Source organism: Lytechinus variegatus, chromosome 7 (genome assembly GCF_018143015.1).
Source record: "Lytechinus variegatus isolate NC3 chromosome 7, Lvar_3.0, whole genome shotgun sequence".
NCBI lineage: Eukaryota > Metazoa > Echinodermata > Echinoidea > Temnopleuroida > Toxopneustidae > Lytechinus > Lytechinus variegatus.
In genome coordinates, this window is record NC_054746.1 from 30,764,582 (window position 1) to 30,788,682 (window position 24,101).

A 24,101-nucleotide genomic window follows, 5' to 3' on the forward strand; every position below is an offset into this window, starting at 1 on the left:
ATGAATATTCATCGGCGAGAGTGACGTCATTTTACGAGTGTCCTTTCAAACTGAAGTATTAAAGGGGAAGTTCACCCTGAAGAAAAGTTTGTTGTAAAAATAGCAGAAAAAATAATAAAAAATATTGGTGAAGGTTTGAGGAAAATCCGTCAATGATTAAGAAAGTTATTAGAATTCAAAGTTTTGAATTTGTGACGTCATATGCGAGCAGCATTCCTACAAAGCGAATGGTAAAAAAATCAATGAAATGTCATTTTCTCAGAAAATGAAAATGGTTTTTACTGTGCCTTTTGTATATCAATAGACAAATCATTTCACACCCGATCATAAATAGAAAACAAATAAAGTTATCAGGAACCGTACAAAATTTGAAATTCATTGATTTTTTACCATTCGCTATGTAGGAATGCTGCTCGCATATGACGTCACAAATCCAAAACTTTGAATTCTAATAACTTTCTTAATCTTTAACGGATTTTCCTCAAACCTTCACCAATATTTTTTATTATTTTTTCTGCTATTTTTACAACTAACTTTTCTTCAGGGTGAACTTCCCTTTAAGTGCCTACCGCCAGTTCATCGCCAGAAAAACCAGAACTGCATTGTGGGTAATAATGATTAAAATGAAATACAAAAAATGCAGTCTAGCCTTCCCAAACACCTTGATTATGAAAGAGTATGAACATAGCATTATTTCTATCGTTTTTCTTTTGATATAAAAACATTTGATCTATTTTTAATGAATTATTTTAATCAATAAAGTCATGTGATCTTTACTTACGCCTGTCCGGCATGCTTTGCGCGCGGTTGAATTACTCTCATGTGCCCTATACTGTGGGTCAAATGACGAAAAGTTGAAAATTTTGGTCTCAAAAGAAAGAGTGAGTTCTCCTGAAGAGATTGATACCTTGCATTCAATACCTAATCTGACTAAACGTGTAAAAGAAAAGAAAACGTCTCATTAGACACCCCTCAATTTAATGTAAAAATGCAGTGTTCCATTCCTATATTTTGTGCGCTTCCTATGGTATTGCAGCTACAAGTTCTACTTGCTTGATGTCCTTCAATGGGCTAAATATGTATTGTGTGGATTTACAACTTCTTGTTTACATGTTTAATTTCGTTCGAGGTGATTTATTACCTATGTATTCGCATAAGAATAAACAAAGTAAATAAAAGAAAATTGATAACAAACAAAGATTGTAAGCATTTCTTTTGCTCATTTCGCCTCTCTTCCCTATTATAACCGTTAATTTGGAGGAAGAAGGGGGGGGGGTGTTATAGGCATCAACCCCGCCCTGCTTACAAGCCAGGAGGATGGGGGTATGTACCCCGACTCAGCACCCCCCCCCCTCCTGTAGCTTTCAACGAAGTGAATAGTATTCAAGTGCGCAATCTATGATGTTTTACATCTGACTGAGACAAGTTTATATATTTTAATGTTTTGTTCATCTTTCTTTCTTTGCGTGCTCTAAATATTGAAAATAGGAATCCTGATGATAATTAGAAGTTCTTTATCATTTTGAAGTTCCTTCTAGTACTTGTTTCATTTCACACTCTCAAACCGACCAGATCTCCTATATTGGCAGTAGAAACTCGCATTTCTGCATGATAAATGATAAGCATTGAATATACATTTGAAAGCGTCATTTCAGCATCGTAGTCGATAAATGCACTAAATGCCGAGTTACATACTTATCAAATGTTGTTAAACATAACCTATCACTTTGCATGAAACTGTTTGAAGCATTCTCACCACCGATGTCTAGCAGACGACGCCCAGCCATAGCAACGACAGTGTAGAAGTGTAGTCGCGATATAGGGCACACATGAGTATTACAGACCCCCATTCACTCACGTGTTATATCATAGCTCATCAAAAAATCATTAAAAATCAATCCCTCGATAGATTTTGCTTTAATTCACTGACATTAGTCACAATTAACAGTACATTAAGACTTGATATGTTAATCAGGTACTTGACCAGCTCAATCAAAAGTTAAATGGCCTGAAATAAGACTAACCATAATTTCGGCCAGTTCATCGCCAGAAAAACCAGAACTGCATTGTGGGTAATAATGATTAAAATGAAATACAAAAATGCAGTCTAGCCTTCCCAAACACCTTGATTATGAAAGAGTATGAACATAGCATTATGTCTATCGTTTTTCTTTTGATATAAAAACATTTGATCTATTTTTAATGAATTATTTTAATCAATAAAGTCATGTGATCTTTACTTACGCCTGTCCGGCATGCTTTGCGCGCGGTTGAATTACTCTCATGTGCCCCATAGAGTTGATAAAAAAATGAATTTAAAGGGAATACATATATAGTTCCTAGTTTTTTTTCTGATCACAGACAAAGAAATTTGGTAAAATACTTCTGTCTTACAGTATCCACTCTGGATATTATAGTCCGAATAAAAAGTTTATCAGCTTTATCGGGGCTTTATCATTGTACTAATTTCATAACATTAAAAATAGGGGCGGTCCGACCGCGGGGGGCTTGGTCCGGGGGGGGGGGGGCGTTTCATGAAAGGACTTGTCGGACGTTTTATCCGACAAGTCCCATTTTATCCGACAGTTACCATAGGAACAGTGCCTCTCAGCCAATCAAAATCATGGAAAGATGTCAGATCTGACAACTTGTCGGATGAAAATATTGATGAAACGCTCCCGGGGGGCGGAGAGTATTATTGACTGAGAATGACTGCGCCTCATCAAATACATATACAGGAATTTAATCAAGAATCTGACAGTTTATCAGATTTGAGATTGAGATTTATCCGGGATTTATCAATTTTCCAAGGAGGTGAAGCAATTAAACTTGAAAGTGCATGGGAGAGGCAGGGGAAAGGGAAACAACAAAAAAGGGCATATCTATCCCACCATTGTAAATGACAATTAAGCACATATATAAGTGTTTAAACATTTCATGAAACTATACAGTACTACTATACTACTACTACTACTACTACTACTACTACTACTACTACTACTAATACTACTACGGCTACTAATAGTACTACTACTACTACTACTACAACTACTACTACTACTACAACTGCTACTACTACTTCTATACTATACTACTACCCGCGGGAATACTTCTTCTATTATTAGGCCTGCTATATACAAAGCCCGGGCACCACCACCACCACCAACACCAACACACACCACCACCATGCACCACTGCCAGATTAGCACCCTACTATAGCTATTAAGCCAAGTAAAAAATAGAACTTGTTTTGTCTTTCCCTTGATGCCCATGATTTTGATTATTATGGCAAAGTTGAACCATGGAGCTAAGCTTGCTCCATGATTGAAACGGTAATTACCGAATCGTATACTGCCAACTAGTCCACTCACCAAATGGTCTACTTTCATTTAGTATAATGCCATTCCGTCCATCAACATTTCGTCTAACAACCATTTGATCCAATAACAGGCGCGCCAGAACACTTTCAGTTTGGGGGGGGGGCAAAATCCCGAAGGGTTACAATAATTTTGACAACGTGAGATACCGAAGCGATCGAGACGGAGAGGTTGTGGGACCCCCGGTAAGGACTATGTGTAAAAGTGGAGTATAAAAGTTGTGTTTCTAATTAAGAGCACTCAAAAATAAATTTCTTGAGAATTAAACAGTCTTGGACTCCTTTTTGCTTTTTCTGTTTCCTCCCTTTTGACCCAGACTGGCATTTCTTCATAACCAGAGTCGCAGTTCCAGCAAATGACGAGCCTGGCAAATGAAATTGTTTCAAACCAATGTAATATATGCCTTTTAAAGACTTTAAGATGACAAACATGTACGCAGCCGGTGGCCGCCGATCGAGAGGGCAAAATTCACAAATTTCACCAAAAGTGTGAACCCCATCCTTTATTCTAGAAAATGCGAAAGCTCCCCCGTCACAAACCCCTCGCTCTTGAGTTTCTTCGAAAATAAAGGTCTTGCAGCCCCACCCACCCCCGGATTAAAAAAAAATTGCATACGTCCATGAATAACAAAGGCTGGGATGAACCAGAGAACATAGCTGCCTCTCGATCTGATTAGTAACAGGTAATGGAATTTTGGAATCTAAAATACAAAAGTGCTATATCATAATGAGCTGAAATATTATCAGACAAAACTCCTGCCAATCATGCCAATGAAAGGAATCGAGGAAAACTAAAATACGGGGCTATGAAAATATCTTGTTTCCCCCCCAAAAAAATTATTTGGAGGGGGGGGGGGCAAGTGCGCTCCTGCCCCCCGCTTCCGGCGCCCTTGTCCAATAACCATTTGGTCCAATGGTCACTTCGTATAATCACCATTTCGTCTCTTTAACCAGTTGGTCTGAATAATATCCTTTCCATTTCCATTCATTAGACAAATTAGTGTGGGCTAAATTGCTATTGGACAAAGTTCACAAACTGGTTATAAGACGAAATGGTGATTGGATGAAATAGCAATTAAACCAAAGAAAGTGGGTGAACTTATTGGAAATAAACCGTTCAAACTGTATGTCACCTGTCAACCCCCTCACCCCCCCCCCTCTCTGTTTAATTTGGTCCATCGCCCCCTTGTGAACAAAAATGAATAGAGCAGCAAAAAGAATAAAGAAATATGACGTCATTCATAACATTGTACAGCTGGATTGAGAGGACAGATCAGTGGGGCTAAAAGAAGGCTTATGTGAGATTTTCGCACCGATTATATGACGGAAATCGGCCACAGGCTGCTATCCAGGAAGAGAAGAATTGTCCTGATTTCCTGCTTTTCTGTGCTGGCTCGTTTACTGCGTCCTACTCGTCGCAATTCTGGCCTCATCATCGGACTCGGATAGCGGTGGGTTGTCTCCGCCACCGGCAAAGAAACAACGCGTAGCTGCTGCCAGTGCAATGCAAGCCAATGATGTTGACTCGTCGACGAGTACCGCGGCCGTGGCACACAATGGAACTGGAGACACCATCCCCCATAGTAGCAACGGGACTGGGCCCGGCGGAGCCGCTGGAGCGACAAACCATGCCAATGGTTCTTCCTCCCCAGTATTTGATGAGGAAGACGGCTTTAAAGCCAGTGCCACTGAGCTCTCTCCCTGTGACAGGGACATAGTTCGACTGATTGGCCAGCACCTTATGGGACTTGGCTACACGTAAGTGCAGCTGTCTTGGAAAATTATTACGGGAATAACACACCATGATTGTTTACTGCACAGCAGAGCTAACATTGTCATTAACAGCTTAACACCTCTATTTACTGGATGATCTTTTGTTCCTATACTCATTATACTAGCCCTTTGTTGTTTACTATTCATTATCCTTTGGCTTTACAGTACATGTGGATCAATTTGTCATTCTTTTTGTTTTCATGATACCAGTATTCATCTTTCCACCAATTTTGTGTTCAGTTTGTCATCTTATTATTTTCATGTTTCATTGTTTCTGATTAACATAAGATCAAATATGAAATTACCCTATTGATGAATGCTTAAAGGATGATTTCATTTTGAAATTTCATAAAGTGTATTATCGCTTCTGCTCTGAGACTTTTTCTATTAACCCATTTATGAAGCTCACATTTATACAGATCACACAATGTAGTTGGTAGAATGAAATGATTTTGAAATATGGTCACTTTATTTTTTAACTAGAATCAATTTATAGCCTAGGTGCATTTTAAAGCATTTTTCTTCAAATTCATGTTCAGCAAAAGGAAATGAAAGTCTAAAATCATACCTCTCCCTTCGGATACTGAAGACAAAGAAAAGACGTCCACTGAAAACTTACAAAACCATTTACCAAATGACAGTCTACATGTACATTTACATGTAATTCTAAATCTTAATCTTTGCATTTAGAAGTATGATGTAAATAATAAAAAGTTCCAAACCTTCGCCTTGGGGCATATTGTACATTTTATTTTAGCACTTCCCATCTGTTTGTGCAGTTTGTTTTTTGTGCTTAAAAGGCAAAACAAAACAAGGGTAGTTGAAGAAAATGAATGCCAAAATAATGATTTGATTTGTTTAAGATAGAAAAAAAAACCAACAGGATAGTAAATATAAATTAATTGAATCAAATAAGGATTGAGAAAATTGTGTTTTGTCATTAATCTTTGTGTATTTCATATTCAAAATTGGAGACAATGATTTTTATTTTATTTATTTATTTATTTCGGTATAAAAAACATTGCAGCAGCCTTACGGCTGAATTGTGTACAATTTACAAGGATACAAAACACAAACAATAGTTGATAAAAATATAAGATAATGAAATAAGACATACATAATTAAACTCTGATCTATAATCAATGAATCTATGATTTAACAAATGAATTTACTAATGAATATTTTATGTTATAATTTGAAATGGTTGCTTTGGGATGTCAAATAATTATGCCATCTTTGATATAATTCATGTACCCATTAATGCAAACCAATCACATCTGTTGCAATAATTATATTATATGAAGCCAACTGGTCTGCGTGTGTTATACGGCCATTTTTTCGGTGCAAGTATAGGATTTTGGGATACAAAGTTTAAGGTAATATAATTCATAATTTTTTATTGTAAATAAAAATATCGACAAAACACTGATGAATTGCATTGGCAAACATGATAACGACTAGCGAGATATCCCGCTTGAAAACATGCATGGACATGTATTTAGAAAAGAAAAAAATCTAAATGAGGAAATGTGGGAGCTTTCGTTTATTGTTTTAGGGGTTATACACATTTATGTACCTTCCAGAAGTGAAGTTTATTATTTTCTCATCTAGTACTCATGAATATTTGATTCATTCAAATTTGTAAATAAAAGGTTGTGTACATTGCAATGATAAATATAAACCAATAACAAGCCTATATTGAATTTCAGTAAATCTGAATATTATGCATTTTCAAATTCCTAGTTCACATAAAAATGGAAAGAGTACATGTATGTTATGAAAATAAACAAGCAAGTGTTCAAGAGGTGATCTAGCATCAAATTGCAATTAAAATGTCAAAATAGAACAAGTTGGGTCCCCAAATTTGTAAAGAAAATATCTTTTCCATTTTGGTATAAACAACTGATGCATGGAACAGGTTTGAAAGTTCAGATTTGAATCTCTGTAACTCTGAGAGCGAAGTTGGCTCAGTTGGTAAAGCGTCTGCCCGTTGAACCAAAGATCGTGGGTTCGAGTCCTCCCTGGGCAGATGACTGAAGCCAGTGCGTTGTGTGTAAACGTCTCTCCCCTGTTTCATACATGTAGATGCAGGCTATGTTTCAGTGGAAAACACTCCGTCCCTCAGATAGGATGTTAAATGGAGGCCCCGTGTAGAGGAGAATTACCACCTTTGCAAGTTAAGAACCCACTGCACTATTCGAATAAGAGTAGGGGGAAACCCCGGTGTAGTGGTCCACCTGCATTCCCCAACCAGTTATCGGGAGAAGAGACCTGCTGGTTACAGTTTTGTGTGCGCGCCCTTCTTGGCGACCCAGATTGACTGGCTCCTCCAATGCACCTATATGGCGCTATACAAATGCTGTGCATCATCATCATCAACTCTTTGAGATACAATAACATACTGTATGTGTATATATATCTTGAAAGATATTGAATGATTCAAAAAAATTGAGAGAGTGTGCCGATCTGGGTCAAAGTTTGAGAATAATTAAAAAAAAAATCAAACATTTGAAAATGAAGTAAAAACTCACTGCACTTTTGAATGCTAGAACACGGATAGCCCAATCATAATTAATGTGAACTTTTACTAAAGCTCCAGGACACTCTTTACGACTTAATTATTAAATATAATGTATATTATGCAGGTTGACTGAACACGTGCACACAAGTGGATGTCAGGGAGTAGTTAATGCTGAAATGCCCTGTTAATATCACAGGATTGAAACGACTTTTTGGACTGAATTTTACAACATATTCAATTTACAGCCATAGAAAACACCCTTTTCATCTAGAGATGTGTCATTCCAGTCTAGATGATTTTCAGATTTTTTATTAAGCCAATTAAAGATAGAAAAAAGAGTTATTAAAAATGAAAGAAATAAAAAAAAATCTCGCTCACTAGCTGTCACATGTTGATAAAGAAGAAGAAATCCGGTTGCCCTATTTTGATATTTGATGATGTTTAAGTTTCTTTTAAAGTCAATATAGGCCTACATATTTATTTTTCATAAATTTCTAATGGTTTACAATTTTGACAAAGTATCCTCTGTAGGCTCTGTACATGTTTATATCTGGGGGGGAGGGTAGTTATAGGGCAGGGGTGGGGCTGAAGATAAATCCATCAATCGTTAATCAACTGAGGTGTGTGCCATCTTCCTTCATGCTTTTTGTGGACTTGCCCCACCCTTGCTTAATAATTATTGATTTCCTGCCTCTAATGCACATTTGTAATTAACAGTATTGTTGCCCCTTTTCTTGGGAAATTTCATGAGTGAGAAGTGGAACATACACATTTTATTAGTTTGTATTTAAAGGAAAGTTCACCCTGATGAAAAGTTTATTGTAAAAATAGCAGAAAAAATATTGGTGAAAGTTTGAGGAAAATCCATTAAAGATTAAGAAAATTACAAAAAAAATTAGTTTTGATTTGTGACATCATATACGAGCAGCTGCTTAGGCTGCATACATATGTAAAAATACATATGTATATAAAAATGAATAAATTTCAATTTTTTTATGGTTCATGATGATTTACTATTTTCTTCTTTCAGGAGCGGGTATGAAATAAGTTGTATGTTGATAATGATATATAAAAGGTACAATTAAACCTTTTTCTATATTTGGAGAAAATTACATTTCATTGATTCTTTTGAATTCACGATACATGTGAAGCTGCTTGCATGTGATGTCACAAATCAAAAACTGCAAATTTGGATATTATTATAGATATTTGATAGTGATTTTCCTCAAATCCTTCACCAATAATTTGTATTATTTTTTTCTATCTACAATAACATTTTTGTTAGGTGAAGCAACTTTTAAGGTTTTTAATTATTTTTAGTCGATAAAAATATATTACACCATAGATAGACATGTACTGTAGTATTTTCTCAACAAAACCCCATTTTCGGATGTGATGTTTTCTTGAGTTTTTCCTTTTTTTGTCTTGTTCAGGGATGGGATCAATTGTTACCCCTCTCTATCCATTGCTGTACATGCCCACCCTTCCACTTAAGTGTACAACATTAAAACTGTCTTAGTCCTTTTGTTTATTGTTGCCGCCTATACACCTTCCAAACAAAAAGAAAATGACAATGTGAATTTAAATCCTGAAAATACTATTAACATTGCAGATTATATTAATTGTATTTGTTTTATTCTTGAAATAATTCACTGAGATGAGGAAAATATGAAATAGTCAGTGAATAAGAAATGCAAATGAAAGGGCAAGCCCCCCCCCCCACCAAAAGGTAGAGAATGGATTGAAAGATGAAAATTTCATCAAAATTGGATGTGAAATATATTCGAAAGTTGTATTGAGGTTTCACTTATTTTCACGGTCCAAATGCACATCCTTGCTGTTATGAGGGCCCTGATGATGTCTCCCACTCATTATTTATCGAATTGTATTTTGGAAATATGATGTGAAACATAGTTGATTCTTCATTTAATATTGTTGGAATGGTTGCAGCTAATACTGTGATTTAATGAAGATGCTTCCTTAAGTTATTGTCCAATCTGCAAAAATCAGAGTGTTTTGTTGTATATTCCTAAAAATACAAAAGGAATACCGGTAGTGAATAGTGAGTGTGTAGCATCAGTGGCTCTCATACCACCCATGGATATCATGCATACTAACAAGTAACTACTGTACTTTTGTGAAACATATGTCATATATATCTTTCTTATTTTACATTCAATTACGGGGAATTTTTATTTTCGCTTGATTTTTCTTCATTTATTCAAATTCATTTTTTGTTTGGGTGGACTTCCTCTTCAAATATCAAAGATTTATTGTGATGAAATATTGGTGGGGAGTGATGTTTCATGTCTGCAGAACAATATTTTCATGCATACATACTGTAGCAATCAGCCTACTGGTTTGTATGTACATGTACAGCAAAGCAACGACGGTCAATAATAGTTTCAGACAAGACTTGTGAACTTAACATTCTTCGTAACAATGCCTTAGCTCCTCAGCAGGGTTGGGCTCAATTAATTCCTTCAATTACAATTTGGGTAATTGAAGAAATGTTCAATTACAAATACCTTTTCAATTAAATTACATTTTTGTCTTGCCTGCATAACTTAAAAAGTATACATGTATATGGACCTAGTCCATGAAAGTTAGACATAAGGGTAATCAAGTATTACTGAACATCCTGCCTGAGTTTCAGGTCACATGATTAAGGTCAAAGGTCACTGCCTTAGCCAGGGTCAACAAACTTTGGCAATGGTGGGGGTATTTGACTAATTGTCATCATAACTTTGAAATTTTATGGATCTAGTTCATGAAACTTTTAAGAGCACCAATGTATCCCTGAATACCCTGTGTGCATTTCAGGAACATGGCCAAGATCAAAGGTCATTTTAAAGAGAAATTCCAGTAGTTGCAGTTAACACTGATTTCATGAGAAAGTCTGTAAAACAAGGCTCAATTGCCAGTATATCATCGAGGATCTAGATCTGGTACAGTTACATTAATTGGACTTTGTGAAATCTTGAAATCTACGCTGAAAAATGTTCACACCGAAAATCACTAACACAGATAAGCGCACGTGGGACAATGTATTATTATTGCTTAGGGCGTCGGGCCCGACGCCCTACCCGAATCCCTAGATTATTTGCTGATTTCTCAGCAATTACACAATTTCTTCCAGAATCCTTTGGCACATGCGTTTTATTTATACAAACAGACACTTTAGTGGTCATTTCATTGGATTCTGTACGAACTCATTTTGATATCGTTACCAAAACTAGCATTTACCTTTAAGGTTAATGAACTCTGGCCGTGTTGGGAGTATGTGTTGAATTGGCATCATAACTTCAAAAGTTAATGGTTCTAGCCCATGAAACCGACATTTAAGGGTAATCAAGTATGAATGATTGTTTTGCACATGTATGTCTTAGGTCACATGATCATGGTCAAAGGTCATTTTGGGTCAATTGACATAATATTTTATTATCATATTAGTATTTTCTTCTATGAATAACTGCTGCTATATTGAATTGCATAATGCACGTGAGACTGCCAGAGGCGTTCCACTTGTTTTTCAATTTTACCAAAATTTGTCAATTTCAGTTTCAATTATTTTCTAGAAAAGTCATAAATAAAACTAATTTTCATTCGGTACTTAGTACCAGTACCACCTATTTCAATATATTTACACTTACAAAGAAATTGACAAGATGAAGGTTTAGGTTAATTCTGAACTATTTTACATGAAAAAGGGTCATGAAATTGAATCATAAATTAAGTAAGTTTATTGTAAACCAACTGAAAATTAAAAGTAATTGACAGTAATTCAAGTCAATTAGATCTATTCGATTGCAATTACAATTACTTTCCCTTTCAAAACTTCAATTACAATTGCTCAAAAAAATCTGATTAATATCATAATTGATCAATTACCTCGTAAATAATTGAGCCCAAACCTGCTCCTCAGACACATTGATGACTCAAGAATTTGAGAGATTAAGCTGAGAAATCAAGATGTGTGTGGATGCACGGCACTCATGCCTTGGATTTAGACTAACTCCTCCCATTGATTGTGTCATAGCTATTGGACTTGGCAGTTGGCTGACTGTGACTCAATTTGAGATCATAGAAGGCTGGATGTCAACTACATTGTACTAATATATGAAAGGCTTTGCAGGTGTAGTTCATGTACTTGCATCTATATCCCATGTTAACATATCATGTACATGTATACACTAGTTACATGTACATGTACACTAATATTACTGTATTCACCACTTAGAATCAATGCGAAATGTTTGTTTTAAATATTTCCTCGATAATGCTATATTATTGTCATTCTTATGAATCTAGCATTTGATTTTGCCTATGGAATGAGAATCATGCTTTCTTTTTCTCTGTTTAGATTGTGTTTACTGAGTATAAGGGTGCTGTTCCAGATATTTATCCATGGTACCAGTGTTGTATGATATAAGAATAATATCTAAAATATTTCATGCATTTTTATAGGTCTCTATGTATAAAAAGAATTATAAGTTCATCTTGTCATTGGATATATGCCTGTTGAGATTCGTTAGATGTTTACTGGTTTGTTTTTTTTTTTTTTTGCCATGATAAGAGATAATGGGATTCACGATTCATCCATTCCTGAGGCAACTAAGCAAACAGAATATTGTTTTCAATGTATTCATTTTGTTATTCGGATATTACATTGTGCATGCTGACCAAGATGCCCATTACAGAACCAATTACAGAATAAAATCAGAAACAATCACTTGTGAGCACTTGCCAAACAAAGAATTTATGAAAAAAGTGTGCTACATGTATAACACTCAGAATAATGCATGCATGTATGTAATGAATCGATGTGAATAATATGACATATATAAGGTAATCTAATGAATATATTGTAATAATACACAGAACTGTGGCAGAAGATTTTTTTATACAGCTAAGGCTTAACAAATGTGTAGTTCACTATGAAAGAGGATCTAGATGAGCGTGTACTAGGGAAGCAGATGAGCTGTGTGTTTATCCAGTTTAGTTTTCAGGCAAAGATTTTGTTTGTTTTGTCCATTGCAGGAAGACTGTTGATCTTTTGATGAGGGAATCAGGCTGTAGGCTGGAGCATGATTCAGCGGCCAAATTCAGGTCACACATCATGACTGGGGAATTCAGCAAGGTGAGTCTGATTATAAGGACTTTCATGCATCAAACAAAAACAATACTTTCATCATTACTTTGTAGAAAAATACGATTTTTATTATGATAAATCAGCACAAAGACAGAAAAACAGTGAATCATGAAAAGATCGTGAAAAATTTCACAATTTGCTCTGTTAACAAATCAAATAGAAAAATTACATTCAGCAAGGTGAGTGAGCATATGTACATGAAAGCCTGTTTGAATTATAATAAACAACAATAAAAACCTACTATTTCATTTGTTAAAAAGATAGCATGGAAAATGCTTATGCTCTTGCTTTAAAAATATATATATTTTAGTGCATTTTGATGTACTCTAAACTACTTTAGGTAGTAATGAGGAACTTTGTATAATGAAGAAATTAAAGTTTGTTAAGAAAATTTGTGAATGAGTGGAAAAAAGAGGGTCTGTAAACTTATACAGTGTACAGTAATTGACTATTCGTGTACAGTACATGTAGGCCTGTCAATGTATGATACGTACATGTATGTGCTATGGTTGAAACCCCCATTTTCAGCCTAAAATTACATTTCAGAGAATCGCCAATTCAGGAAGGCATAGAAATTGCTATTTTTCCCCGTTCCGGAGGCCCTCAAATTTGTGATTTCTCGATCCAATGCACGCCAATTATGAAGTATTCAGCCAGTCGGAGTGGCAAGCATGATCAGTGGCGAGCACGATCAGCGCAGAGCCATAGCGCCTGGTCCCCGAAACCCCCCTCCCCCATGCCTGAAAATAGCTAGCGCTGGCTCGATATGAATCTAGCAAGACGCGCACATTTTTTCCCATAGCCGCCACCAATTAGCCTATGATCCGGAGACCCCCTTTTTTATGTAGTCAGATCCAGAGCATTGTATTTTAAGCAATCATAGATCCAAGAGCTGTTCTGGAGACCCCCGTTTTAGGACCAATTTTTAGTTTCAGAGCCCCCACTTTCGACTTTGGCACGGCACTTAGGTATCATTTTATGATTTGAGGACCCCCCCCCTTACATGTACATCAGCCCACCTTTTTTTTCCTGTGTAAAGCAGGGCCTACTGTATGCTATACATCAGATTGATCCTCATATTAGGGCCAGATTATGTCAAACATGTTTCTAAATGTGGAAACTTGGAAAGATGATACCAAATGTCTAGAAATCCAAACCGACCTATCATCAAGATCATGATAGACCTGCATTGAGGGATTGTTATATTTGTAATTGCAAAACAATATGGATTGCAGGTTTTGAAATAAACCATAAAAAACTAGAATTTAATTCGTCATGCGGACGAATTAGGTGGTCTGTCATGATTTTTCATTCAGAGTCGGCTAATGTATAAAATGAATAATTTAGATATGATTGATAATCTTGATTCTAGACATCCTAAGAATAAATTTTGACCATTGCTCAATGTGATTATTAATGTTTCCCATAGACTTTACACGTAAGCAATTTTGAGAATTACAATTCCAATATTGCAAGTGAAAAACGGGCATGATCCCGGCATCTGATCAAAAAGTGGTGGGCACATTACCGAAAGCCCAGAATCTCAGCTATAACATATTAACAGCTCCGGCAAAACTGACAAGAAGAAATGGAGATATGGCTCACGAAATAGAGGAATGTCGAATCTAGTTTTGAGAAAAAGTCATGTCCCATAGAGATTACACACAAAATACATGTGATATGAAAAAAACAAATATAATCTGTTTTATCTTGCTAAATTTTAACTTTCATACCTTTTAATTATCATAAAGGATCATGTAAGAGGTGGCAAAAAGAAAAAAAAAATGAAAAAAAATTATCTTTTCTACCCCAGGAATCGAACCTCCGCCCTCGAGAAAGCAAGTCAAATGCGTTATCCATTGAGCCACGATATTCCCCATAGAGATTACACGTAAGCAATTTTGAAAATTACAATTCCAATTTTGCAAGTGAAATACGGGCATGATCCCGGCATCTGATCAAAAAATGAAGGGCACACTTCCGATAGCCCAGAATCTCAGCTACAACATGTAATAAGCTCAAGGAAAGATGACAAGAAAAAATGGAGATATGGCTCACGAAATAGAGGAATGTCGAATCTAGTTTTGGGAAAAAGTCATGTCCCATAGAGATTACACGCAAAATGAGGAAAAATGACATGCCTCTTTTCATCGCTGTTTTACGCAATGATGCGTTTCTCAAAACGAATATTCATGGTAACTGAGGAGAAAGAGTACATTATAAACTACAACAACTTGAAATTTGGGCGAAAAATGATCTATATTCGAGAAGTTACAGCCAAATTTGCATAAATTTGATGACGTCATTTTTGAAAAAATGAAATTTTTAGTTTGGGCGCCATTTTCATGACGTCACGATATAATTTAGGGACAATGGTGACATGAAATCAAATCTACAACTCATACTCTATCGATATATGAAAAAAAAGTTGGGGGTCAATGGACTATTTAAAGAGCTACAGTGAATTTACAATAGGCATGTTTTTGCCCATATATGGCCTATAGTGAGAGCTCGCGCGCACACGTGCTGCAAACTTTAATGGGTGTTAATTTCGTTATTAATGGTTGTAGAAGGTTGATCAAGGTATCAAATTGCTCAGAATTTTATTAGCAATGCAATGATATTAAAAGAAACGGTTTTTCTGCGTTGCGTTAAGGTGTAACGCGCGGAAACGCGCGCGCATATGTGCGCGCGCGCAAATTTTTGAAATGCTTAAAATGACCTGAAACGTACCCAAAAAATTTTATAGGTCATTTGGACGATTTTTTTACCTTTGGCGCGCGCGTACGCGCGCGTCATGACCTCTACATGACCTTTGATGACATTGACAGTTGACCCTTGACATGAAGTTAATGTCATGTAAATATTGTCAATTTTTGATAATTGATATTGAAGATATGATCAAATGAAGAATTTTACAAAATGGCGCGTAGATGACGTCATCATGACCATATGACCTTGAAAAGCTTATTTTGCCGTCTCTATGATAGATTCTATGTATGACGAAAAAATCAGCCAAATTGATTCAGCCAATTCCGAGAAAAGTTGGCGACAAACATAGGTGCTAAAAATAAATAAATAATAAAGAAAGAAAATTCTGACGAAATCAAGAGGTGATCTGTCGTAGACAGACCACCTAATTATATTTTGGTCTACATGTATGAATATGGTAGTGAATTAGGAGATAGTGTGTGTGTGGGGGGGGGGTTAGAAAATAATGCTTGAGACTTCTGAGCTTGCAATAAAAAGAAAGTTGAGGAGGTGATGGGGAGGAGTGGGGGAAGGGGATGGGTAATTGAAGCAACACTAGGAAGTGAATAGGAAGTCAGTATGATAGGAACTGAGAAGGGGATTGATCAAAGAGATTTTGTAGACATAGCCAGACATGGGTGCATGGAGGAAGTTTTTCAACGAAAAGGTCACTGCTAAATTGAGAAAAGGTTGATGATGTCATCTTGTTATTTTGGAAAAAAAGGGAATTAACATGAATTTACAGATTTGATAACACAAGCTTGGAATACTTAGTAATTGGTTGCCCATGTTTTCTTTTTTTTCTAACAAAGATAAGCTCCTTGCTTATAAAGATGTTGGACAATTTTTTATCTGCCATTGTATTATATTGCCTATAGGCCTAGTGAAAAGTGAGAGTATCATAAAGTGAGTGAAGATACATGTATACCCCTTGCCCAATTCTAACCCCAATTTTCCCCAATAAACCCAGCATTTACCCATAAATTCAAATTTTTTTTTTTTGCAGGGCCAAATAATCCCGTACTATAGTACCCTTTTTACACAGGATATTCTTAACCCCGGACTATCGCTAACCCCGTACTATCCTTAACCCTGTACTATTTTTTTTTCCTTTTCACACATGCCAAATTGTTATTGCTAACCCCGGATAAGGAATGCTTGCTTTTCACACACGAAACTCGCTAACCCCGGACTAGTGGTTTTTGTCGATCAAATTGCCATTTAGCCCCACCTATAGTACGGGGTTAAGCTTAGCCCACTTTCGTTTTACACTAGCGATCTTAACCCCGTACTATTGCTCTTAGCACCGCAATTGGTGGGATAACCCTGCTTTTTTGCAGGGCCAAATAATCCTGTACTATAGGTGGGGTTAGCCCACTTTGCAAAAATGCTGTGTAAAAAGAAAGTGGGCTAAGCTTAACCCCGTACAATAGGTGGGGCTAAATGGCAATTTAGCCCCACCTATAGTACGAGGTTAAGGAAATTTTAGCCTGTGTAAAAAGGGTATAGGGTTGCAAATAATAATGTATACCCTTTTCATAAACCTATCCTCCAATTAGCCGCCTAAGAGTAATGCGGATAATTCAATAAAAATTGCGTTCATAAACTCCGAAAATAAGCTGCATTATTTTTACGAGTGCCCGTCCTGAAAAAGGCGGATAATCGCCATGACAACTGGACACGCCCCCTCCGATGCGGTTGTGTTGGAAAAGGGTGACCTTGTGACCGCACCATGGCAATTATCCGCATTATTTGGAAATGCGTTCATAAACTCAAAATCTTGTCCCGATGCTGCTATTATGCGGATAATAGCAGCATCAGAGTAATGCGGATAACTCTTGTCCTCCTCCAATTTTACGACCAAATTATGCTGCTATTAGCCGCCTAATTCATTTTAATGGGGTTTATGAAAGGGGTATTAGTTACGCCATTTAGGGGGCATTTCTGAGGTTGTCAGACACGGGTGTGTAGCAGTCCATAGGTGGTTTCAAACCGCCTCGATCACAAGAATCCCTGTTAAATTACGAGAACTTTTTAAGGCTAAAAAATACCCGTTAATTATTCCTGCATTCACACCGCCCCGAAACACATCCTTCGGGATAAGTTCCCGAAGTTACGAGCATGCGCAGTGTGGTCTGATAAGCATGCGCAGTGTGGTCTGATAAGCAGGCAAGGCGCGAGATTCAAAATCACTAGCCCAGCAGCCACCCACGCCGCCGCACCCAACGACACGCTGGGCTAAAAGTTCCCGTAATTTGCTTTCACATCGCCAAAATACCTGCGACCTTGGAAAAATCCCCACGAAAGTTCTCGTAATTTCGCCAAGTACCTACTATTTAGCGGGTATTTTCTTTCGGGGAAATTACGCGTAGTTTGCTTTCACATTACCAAAATACCTGGTATTTTCTGATCGGGGTAAATTTCCCGATCAGAGAATACCTGGAACTGGCGAACTTCGAGGCGGTCTGAAACCACCTCATGTGGAGAGTGACCCCCCTTCGGGTCAGACAGAGAGCAGAAAGTGTACAATGTATTTAATCTCAAGTAGAGCATTTGGAATTGAACTCTGCCAAGAGCAACAAAGAGTGTAGGTCTACTTATGAATTTGAAGATTACATGTCTTGCAGATTCTTGCAAATGATATCCTCTATGTAATAGTCTTTTAATTCAGTCAATTTTAATGTACCGGTATTTTAAGTTGAACTTTAATGATGAAGATTTTTTTTTTGTTGGAGGTCATAGGCGGATCCAGGGGGGGGCCCGAGGGGCCCGGGCCCCCCTATTGGCGGAGCAAAAAAAAGGGGGAAAAGAAAGGAAAAGAGAAAAAGGGAAAAGAGAGGAGAAAAGAAGGAATGCAAGCATAAGAGGAGGAAGATGAGTGAATAAGATAAGGGGAAGACTTGGAAAAAATTTTTTTTTTAATCTTTCATGTCGGGATATAAAATTTTCGCTCGCGTTTTGCGCTCGCATTGCCTTTTAGGTGATATCTTGCTCAATTTAGACCTTAAAATATCAAATTCTGAAATCAATATACAAAACTTATTTCAGCTGGGAAATTGAACTTTCATTATTTTGTTTTATTTACAAATTGATTTGTTAAAAGTGTAATATTTCTGTTTTATGGTCTGAATATTAACAATTTCTGCTTGCGCTGCGCGCTCGCAAAATTTGATTTGTCAGGTACCTATCATTTTCCTGTATTCGATGAAGTTCTCAAAATATCCCTATTTAGGTCAGATTGTCAAAACGTATCAGCTAGCGCTGCACACTTGCATTTTGATTAGTGAGTTATGTATATCTCAATATTAATTCTAAAACAAACTACTTAAAATCACCATTTGATGACAATTAATCATAAATTTCTGCTCGCGATTTGCGCTCGCATTGATAGATATTAAACTCATGCATCTTATGCATAATTACATAAGTGCTTTAAATGTCCAGTTTTCAGGCCATAATATTAATAGATTTTGCGCTATCATGCTTAGAAAGAGAAATAGGAAGATGGTCATCATTTTCTTATGATGACATAATGTCCTTATAGAATATACCGGTCCTATGTCAAAACTCAAAGTAACAATAATGAAAAATATCAGCTCTGTTTTAACTGTGAACCTTTTTCACCTCACAATTTTTCCACAAAGTGCTTGCAATACAGAGCTTAAAATGACCCCTTTTCAGATCAGAATATCATATATTTTTAGCTCGCGCTTTGCGCTCGCTTTATTGATTTTCATGGTAAAAAAAGGTATTTAGAATACCCAAATTCTAGGTCGATATCTGAAACACACGTTTATTCAGATACGCAGCTTGTTCTCCATTTAAATAATTCGCCAGTTTCAGATGACAATATAAAAAAATTGTCTGCTCGCGCTTTGCGCTCGCACTATTAATGTATGAAAATTTCCAGGAGCTTAACCTTTTCATGATTTACAAAACATGAATAGAGTGTCCAGAATTTTTCCGCTCGCTCTTCGTGCTCGCATCAATAATGTTAAGTTTTTGTCTTATCCTTTCCACGATTACAAAAAGTACTTAAAATTTCCATTATTCAGGTAGATGTCAAAAATTTTCAGCTCGCGCTTCACGCTAGCAATACTTGAATGTTGAAATATGTAACGTCTTCATGGCTAAGTTCAAGCAGTCCATAACAAATACGTTTTCGATCAGCTCAAAACGTACATAAAAATTTTCCGCTCGCGCTCTGCGCTCGCCATGTAAGGAAGATCCCCACTTCCTCATCTTTTTCATGATTTACAAAACTTGAATAGAGTGTCTCGTTCAGTAGGTCTACTAAATCTCGAAAAATTTTGCTCATGCTTCGCACTCGCATCAATCGTTTAGTTATATACCTATTCTGTTATGTTACAAAAAGTGCTTAGAATTTCCATTCCTTAGGTAAAAATGTCAAAAAATTTCAGCTCGCGCTTTGCGCTCGCATTATTTGATTTTTAAAAATATGTAACGTCTTCATGGCTAACTGCAAGCAAGTCCTTAACAGTACCTTTTCCATCAGTTCATTTCTGCTCGCGCTTCACGTTCGTAATAATTATTCACTTGCATACACATCTTTTTTCAGGATTGCCCAGAATGTTCGAAACTTTTAGAAAAAAGTACATAAGATTGCCCCCCCCAAAAATAGCTCGCGCTTCGCGCTCGCATTATATAAATAAGGATTATGGTATTATATATTTATGTTTATTCATAAGAATAAAGCTAAGAAGGGACTAATAGGACTACCCCTTTAAAGAAACTAAAAATCCTAGCTAATATCATATTCGAGTGGCCGATCGGGGAAAATATGGCTGAAAAAAAAATTCCGGGCCCCCCCTATTGGCGAAGGCTGGATCCGCCCCTGGGAGGTTACTACATGTACATGTATGTATGATGATCAGTTGGTCATGTACATTGTAGTCTGCATTGTAGATCAAGTTCTTAACTTCTTATGTATTGAATTTCTAAATATAAATGAATTCAGCAAAATGATTCTGCAAATATTTTTGAATGAAGTTTAAACAGTTGTTTGCTACAACATACATGATATTTTGAAGGCATTAATCTTTCTGGGTAAGACAAGGATATTTGTCAATTTTTGTTTACATTGACATGTACATCAAGTAATTGGGATTGACAACATGTTAAATACGGTGCACGTATTGAGATCATACTGTATGAGTATAGCTCCACTGTACATCGCCTATTGGCAAGAACTTCAAGTAAATTGTGAGACAGGTATCATACAGATGAAGAATTTTTGCAATTGAGTGTAGGGAAAAGGTCTCCTTGATAGATATAAAATGAACAGCATATATACAAAATGTGAGTGCTGTGACAATATCAAGTAATATAATCAAATCCCAGCTTTGCAGTGTTCATGTAATAGTATAATGGATGGGAAAGAAGCAATGTCTGGCCTATACAGGCAATCAGCTGTGTTCTATTCAGTGAGTGTTATGACAACAAACCAATGCACAGTTTCTTTCTCACACACAAGCAGTAAGGGGTCGGTCAATTCCATGCCCAATAATATACTTCACTGGCTGACTTGGTTTTAGGCCATGATGAGGTCACAGCGAGTGCTCTTCTCTGTCATGTCTGCATGACCCTCTTTGTCTTTGACAATCCTATTGATTTTTTTCCTCCCTTGGTACACTTTCTCTTATTTTCTGTTTTCATTTACATGCATAATTCTGGCTCCTCCATGATCTTTCTTTCTTCTTCTCTCTGCCAATATCATGTTTGTCTCATTCTGTGTCTTTGTTTTCTATGTACATCCAGGGTGGGTGGGGGGGGCACTCAATGTTATTGGTGTACATGTTGTCGCACGCACCACGAACCGTCTTCTCTGCGCACTTCGATGCGAAAGTTAGTTTTGCAGAGAACGCATTAAAAAAAAAGGTTTTTTAAAACCAGCAATAAGTGCACCTACAAGGAGAGCAAATTATTTACCGGTGTCTTTGTTCGATAGTTCAGGTTCCAAAGTTTCATCCCGTATCTTTACATTTTCTTGAAGTGAATTATATACGCCACAGTGGGCATCGTAACAGAGAGGATGGTTCGTGGTGAAATGCGAGGCGCAATAGCGCACTGTATCTGCGCAGAGAGGACGGTTCGTGGTGCGTGCGACGATGTATCTATGCATAGACAGAATTATTTTCAAAAGGGTAGTTAAATACATGTGGGTATAATATGACAATAACTTCTCATAGATCCATGGTCTGATGTAAAATGGCAATGCACAGTACATGCTCAACAAATGTATTACCTCACAATGACATCCTTTTCTATCCCATGCCCATGCTTTAGGGATCACAGCAATAAGTCCAATGTTGCATGCTATATTTGAAGCAATTACATATTTTGTAGATCCTCAGAAGAAAATCATGTTCTCCCTGTTCCTAAATTGAGGTCTTTTTGTATAAAGCCTTTATAACTTGTACCTAAATATAGAAAAAATTATATACATGTACATTTTAAGAGGGAGGGGGTGTGTGGTTATGGATCTCATTATTTCTGTCATCCATTTTTTTGTATGTACAGTTAGATTAATCATTGATACATGTACATGCAATAGAAGCCACATACATGTATCTTCATTGGTAAAGAGAATGAGCAAATTATCTCAAGTTGTGCAGCACCCTATTTTACAACAGGAAGGAAAGCTGAAAGATTTCCTTTCCTAAATGTTGCTTAAGTGTAAAATGAATAGTATAAAATCTACTAAAGTGTATAACATTTCAAGCTTCCTGAGCTTGCTGAGAAAAGAAAAATGTTTCATTGGAGTTTATATTTGTTATATTTTGTGATTTTTTGTTCCCCGAAATATAAAACCTAGATAATCATTATGAGAGGATAATAGAAGAAAAATCAGTGTTATTAAAGCTACTGATCAGAGTCCAGGATCAGAATAAAGGTATTTGATGTAATTTTACAATATTAAATTTATATTTGCTTTAAAGGTACTTGTTAGTTATTGCTTCACCCAAAGACTGAATGTCAGATGAATGTCAAACATTGCATGTGGAAGATTGGAAAATACATATTTCCTCTTCAGGAGTATTTTTTCTAATTATTTGTACCGGTACTTGGCAAGATGAGAGTTGTATTGAACTCAGTTGGAATTTATTAAGGGCCCATTTTTGTCTTACAAACATATATTTCTCACTATCGGGGGGGGGGGGGGGGGGTACATGTAGCTAGGTACATGTAATAAGTCCTTTGCCTTCATTGTGTTGTTATGCCCCTGCAGATGAAGTCCAGAGGGGGCATTAAGCGTTGCCCCTGTCCGTCTGTCTCCTCACATCGTTTCTACGCAATCACTCAAAAAATATTCAATGGATTTTTAAAATTGTTGGTGTGTAGGTAGATGACACCAAAATACAGGCTAAGTTCGAATTCGGAGTCCGCAGGTCAAAGGTTACAGCTCATTAAATATGCAAGTTGGTTTCCGCATGATAACTAATGAAATATTCAACAGATTAAAAAAAAATTGGGTGTGTAGGTAGATGACACCAAAATACAGGCTAAGCTTGAATTCAGAGTCGGCAGGTCAAAGGTCACAGCTCATTAAATGTGCGAGTTGGTTTCCGCATTGATAACTTTGGAAATATTCACCAGATATTAAAAATGTTTGGTGTCTGGGTAGATGACACCAAAATACAGGCTAAGTTTGAAATCGGAGCCCACAAGTCAAAGGTTTCAGCTCAAGTTGGTCTCTGCATAGTAAGGGAATAATCAACAGATTAACAAAATTATTGGTGTACTGTATGTAGGTTTCTGCATGATATTGTGTTCAATCATATTGAATATATAATCGCATTAAGCGGGGGCATCTGTGCTGTTTGGACGCGTCAAATTTCTATCTTTATATTGTTTTGTTTTAAATTAAGATACAATCATGGCTGTAACCATGAAGAACCAATGATGCGATGGAGCTTAGCAACATTTTTGTCTCGCCTGCATAGCAGACTATAGGCACCGCTTTTCCGGCGACGGCGGAGGCGGCGTCAACATTGAAATCTTGACCAAGGTTAGGTTTTTGAAAAGTCATAACTTCTAAAGTGTATGGACCTACCGTAGTTCATGAAACTTGGACATAAGGGTGATAGTGTATCACTGAAGATCCTGCCTGAGTTTCAGGCCACATGACCAAGATCAAAGGTCACTTAGGGTCAACAAACTTTGACCATGTTGGTGGTATTTGTGGAATCATCATAACTTTCAAGTTTATAGATCTAGTTCATAAAACTTTTTTTTATGTGTTTTATTGAATCAATACTTGGGACATAAGAGTAACACTTCCCATGTTTACATGCTGCATCTGCTTTTTTGTTGCATCATGTAAACGCAATTAACTTGCATCGGCTCTCGGTTCAGAATCGGCAATTTTGCACCACCAAAGTAGTAGGTTCAGAACCGCGAGCTGATGCAGAATCGGCCTTTTACTACGTGTAAACAGAATGACGATTCTGCATCGGCAATCGGCGTGCATTTCATTTACTTTACCATTATGACGTACTTCAAAGTGC

At 36.7% G+C, this 24,101-nt stretch overlaps 1 protein-coding gene across 1 annotated transcript in view; it reads left to right on the forward strand.

The window, feature by feature from the left end:
* Positions 1-4,594: 4,594 nt before the first annotated feature.
* The window catches only part of LOC121418988 (WD repeat-containing protein 26-like), a 45,669-nt gene continuing 26,162 nt past the window's right edge, over positions 4,595-24,101 (forward strand). Inside the window, exons 1-2 of the mRNA XM_041613241.1 lie at positions 4,595-5,134; positions 12,711-12,810. Of these exons, the coding sequence (XP_041469175.1) occupies positions 4,881-5,134; positions 12,711-12,810 (354 nt within the window). The 5' untranslated portion in view covers positions 4,595-4,880. The remainder of the gene's footprint in view (positions 5,135-12,710; positions 12,811-24,101) is intronic.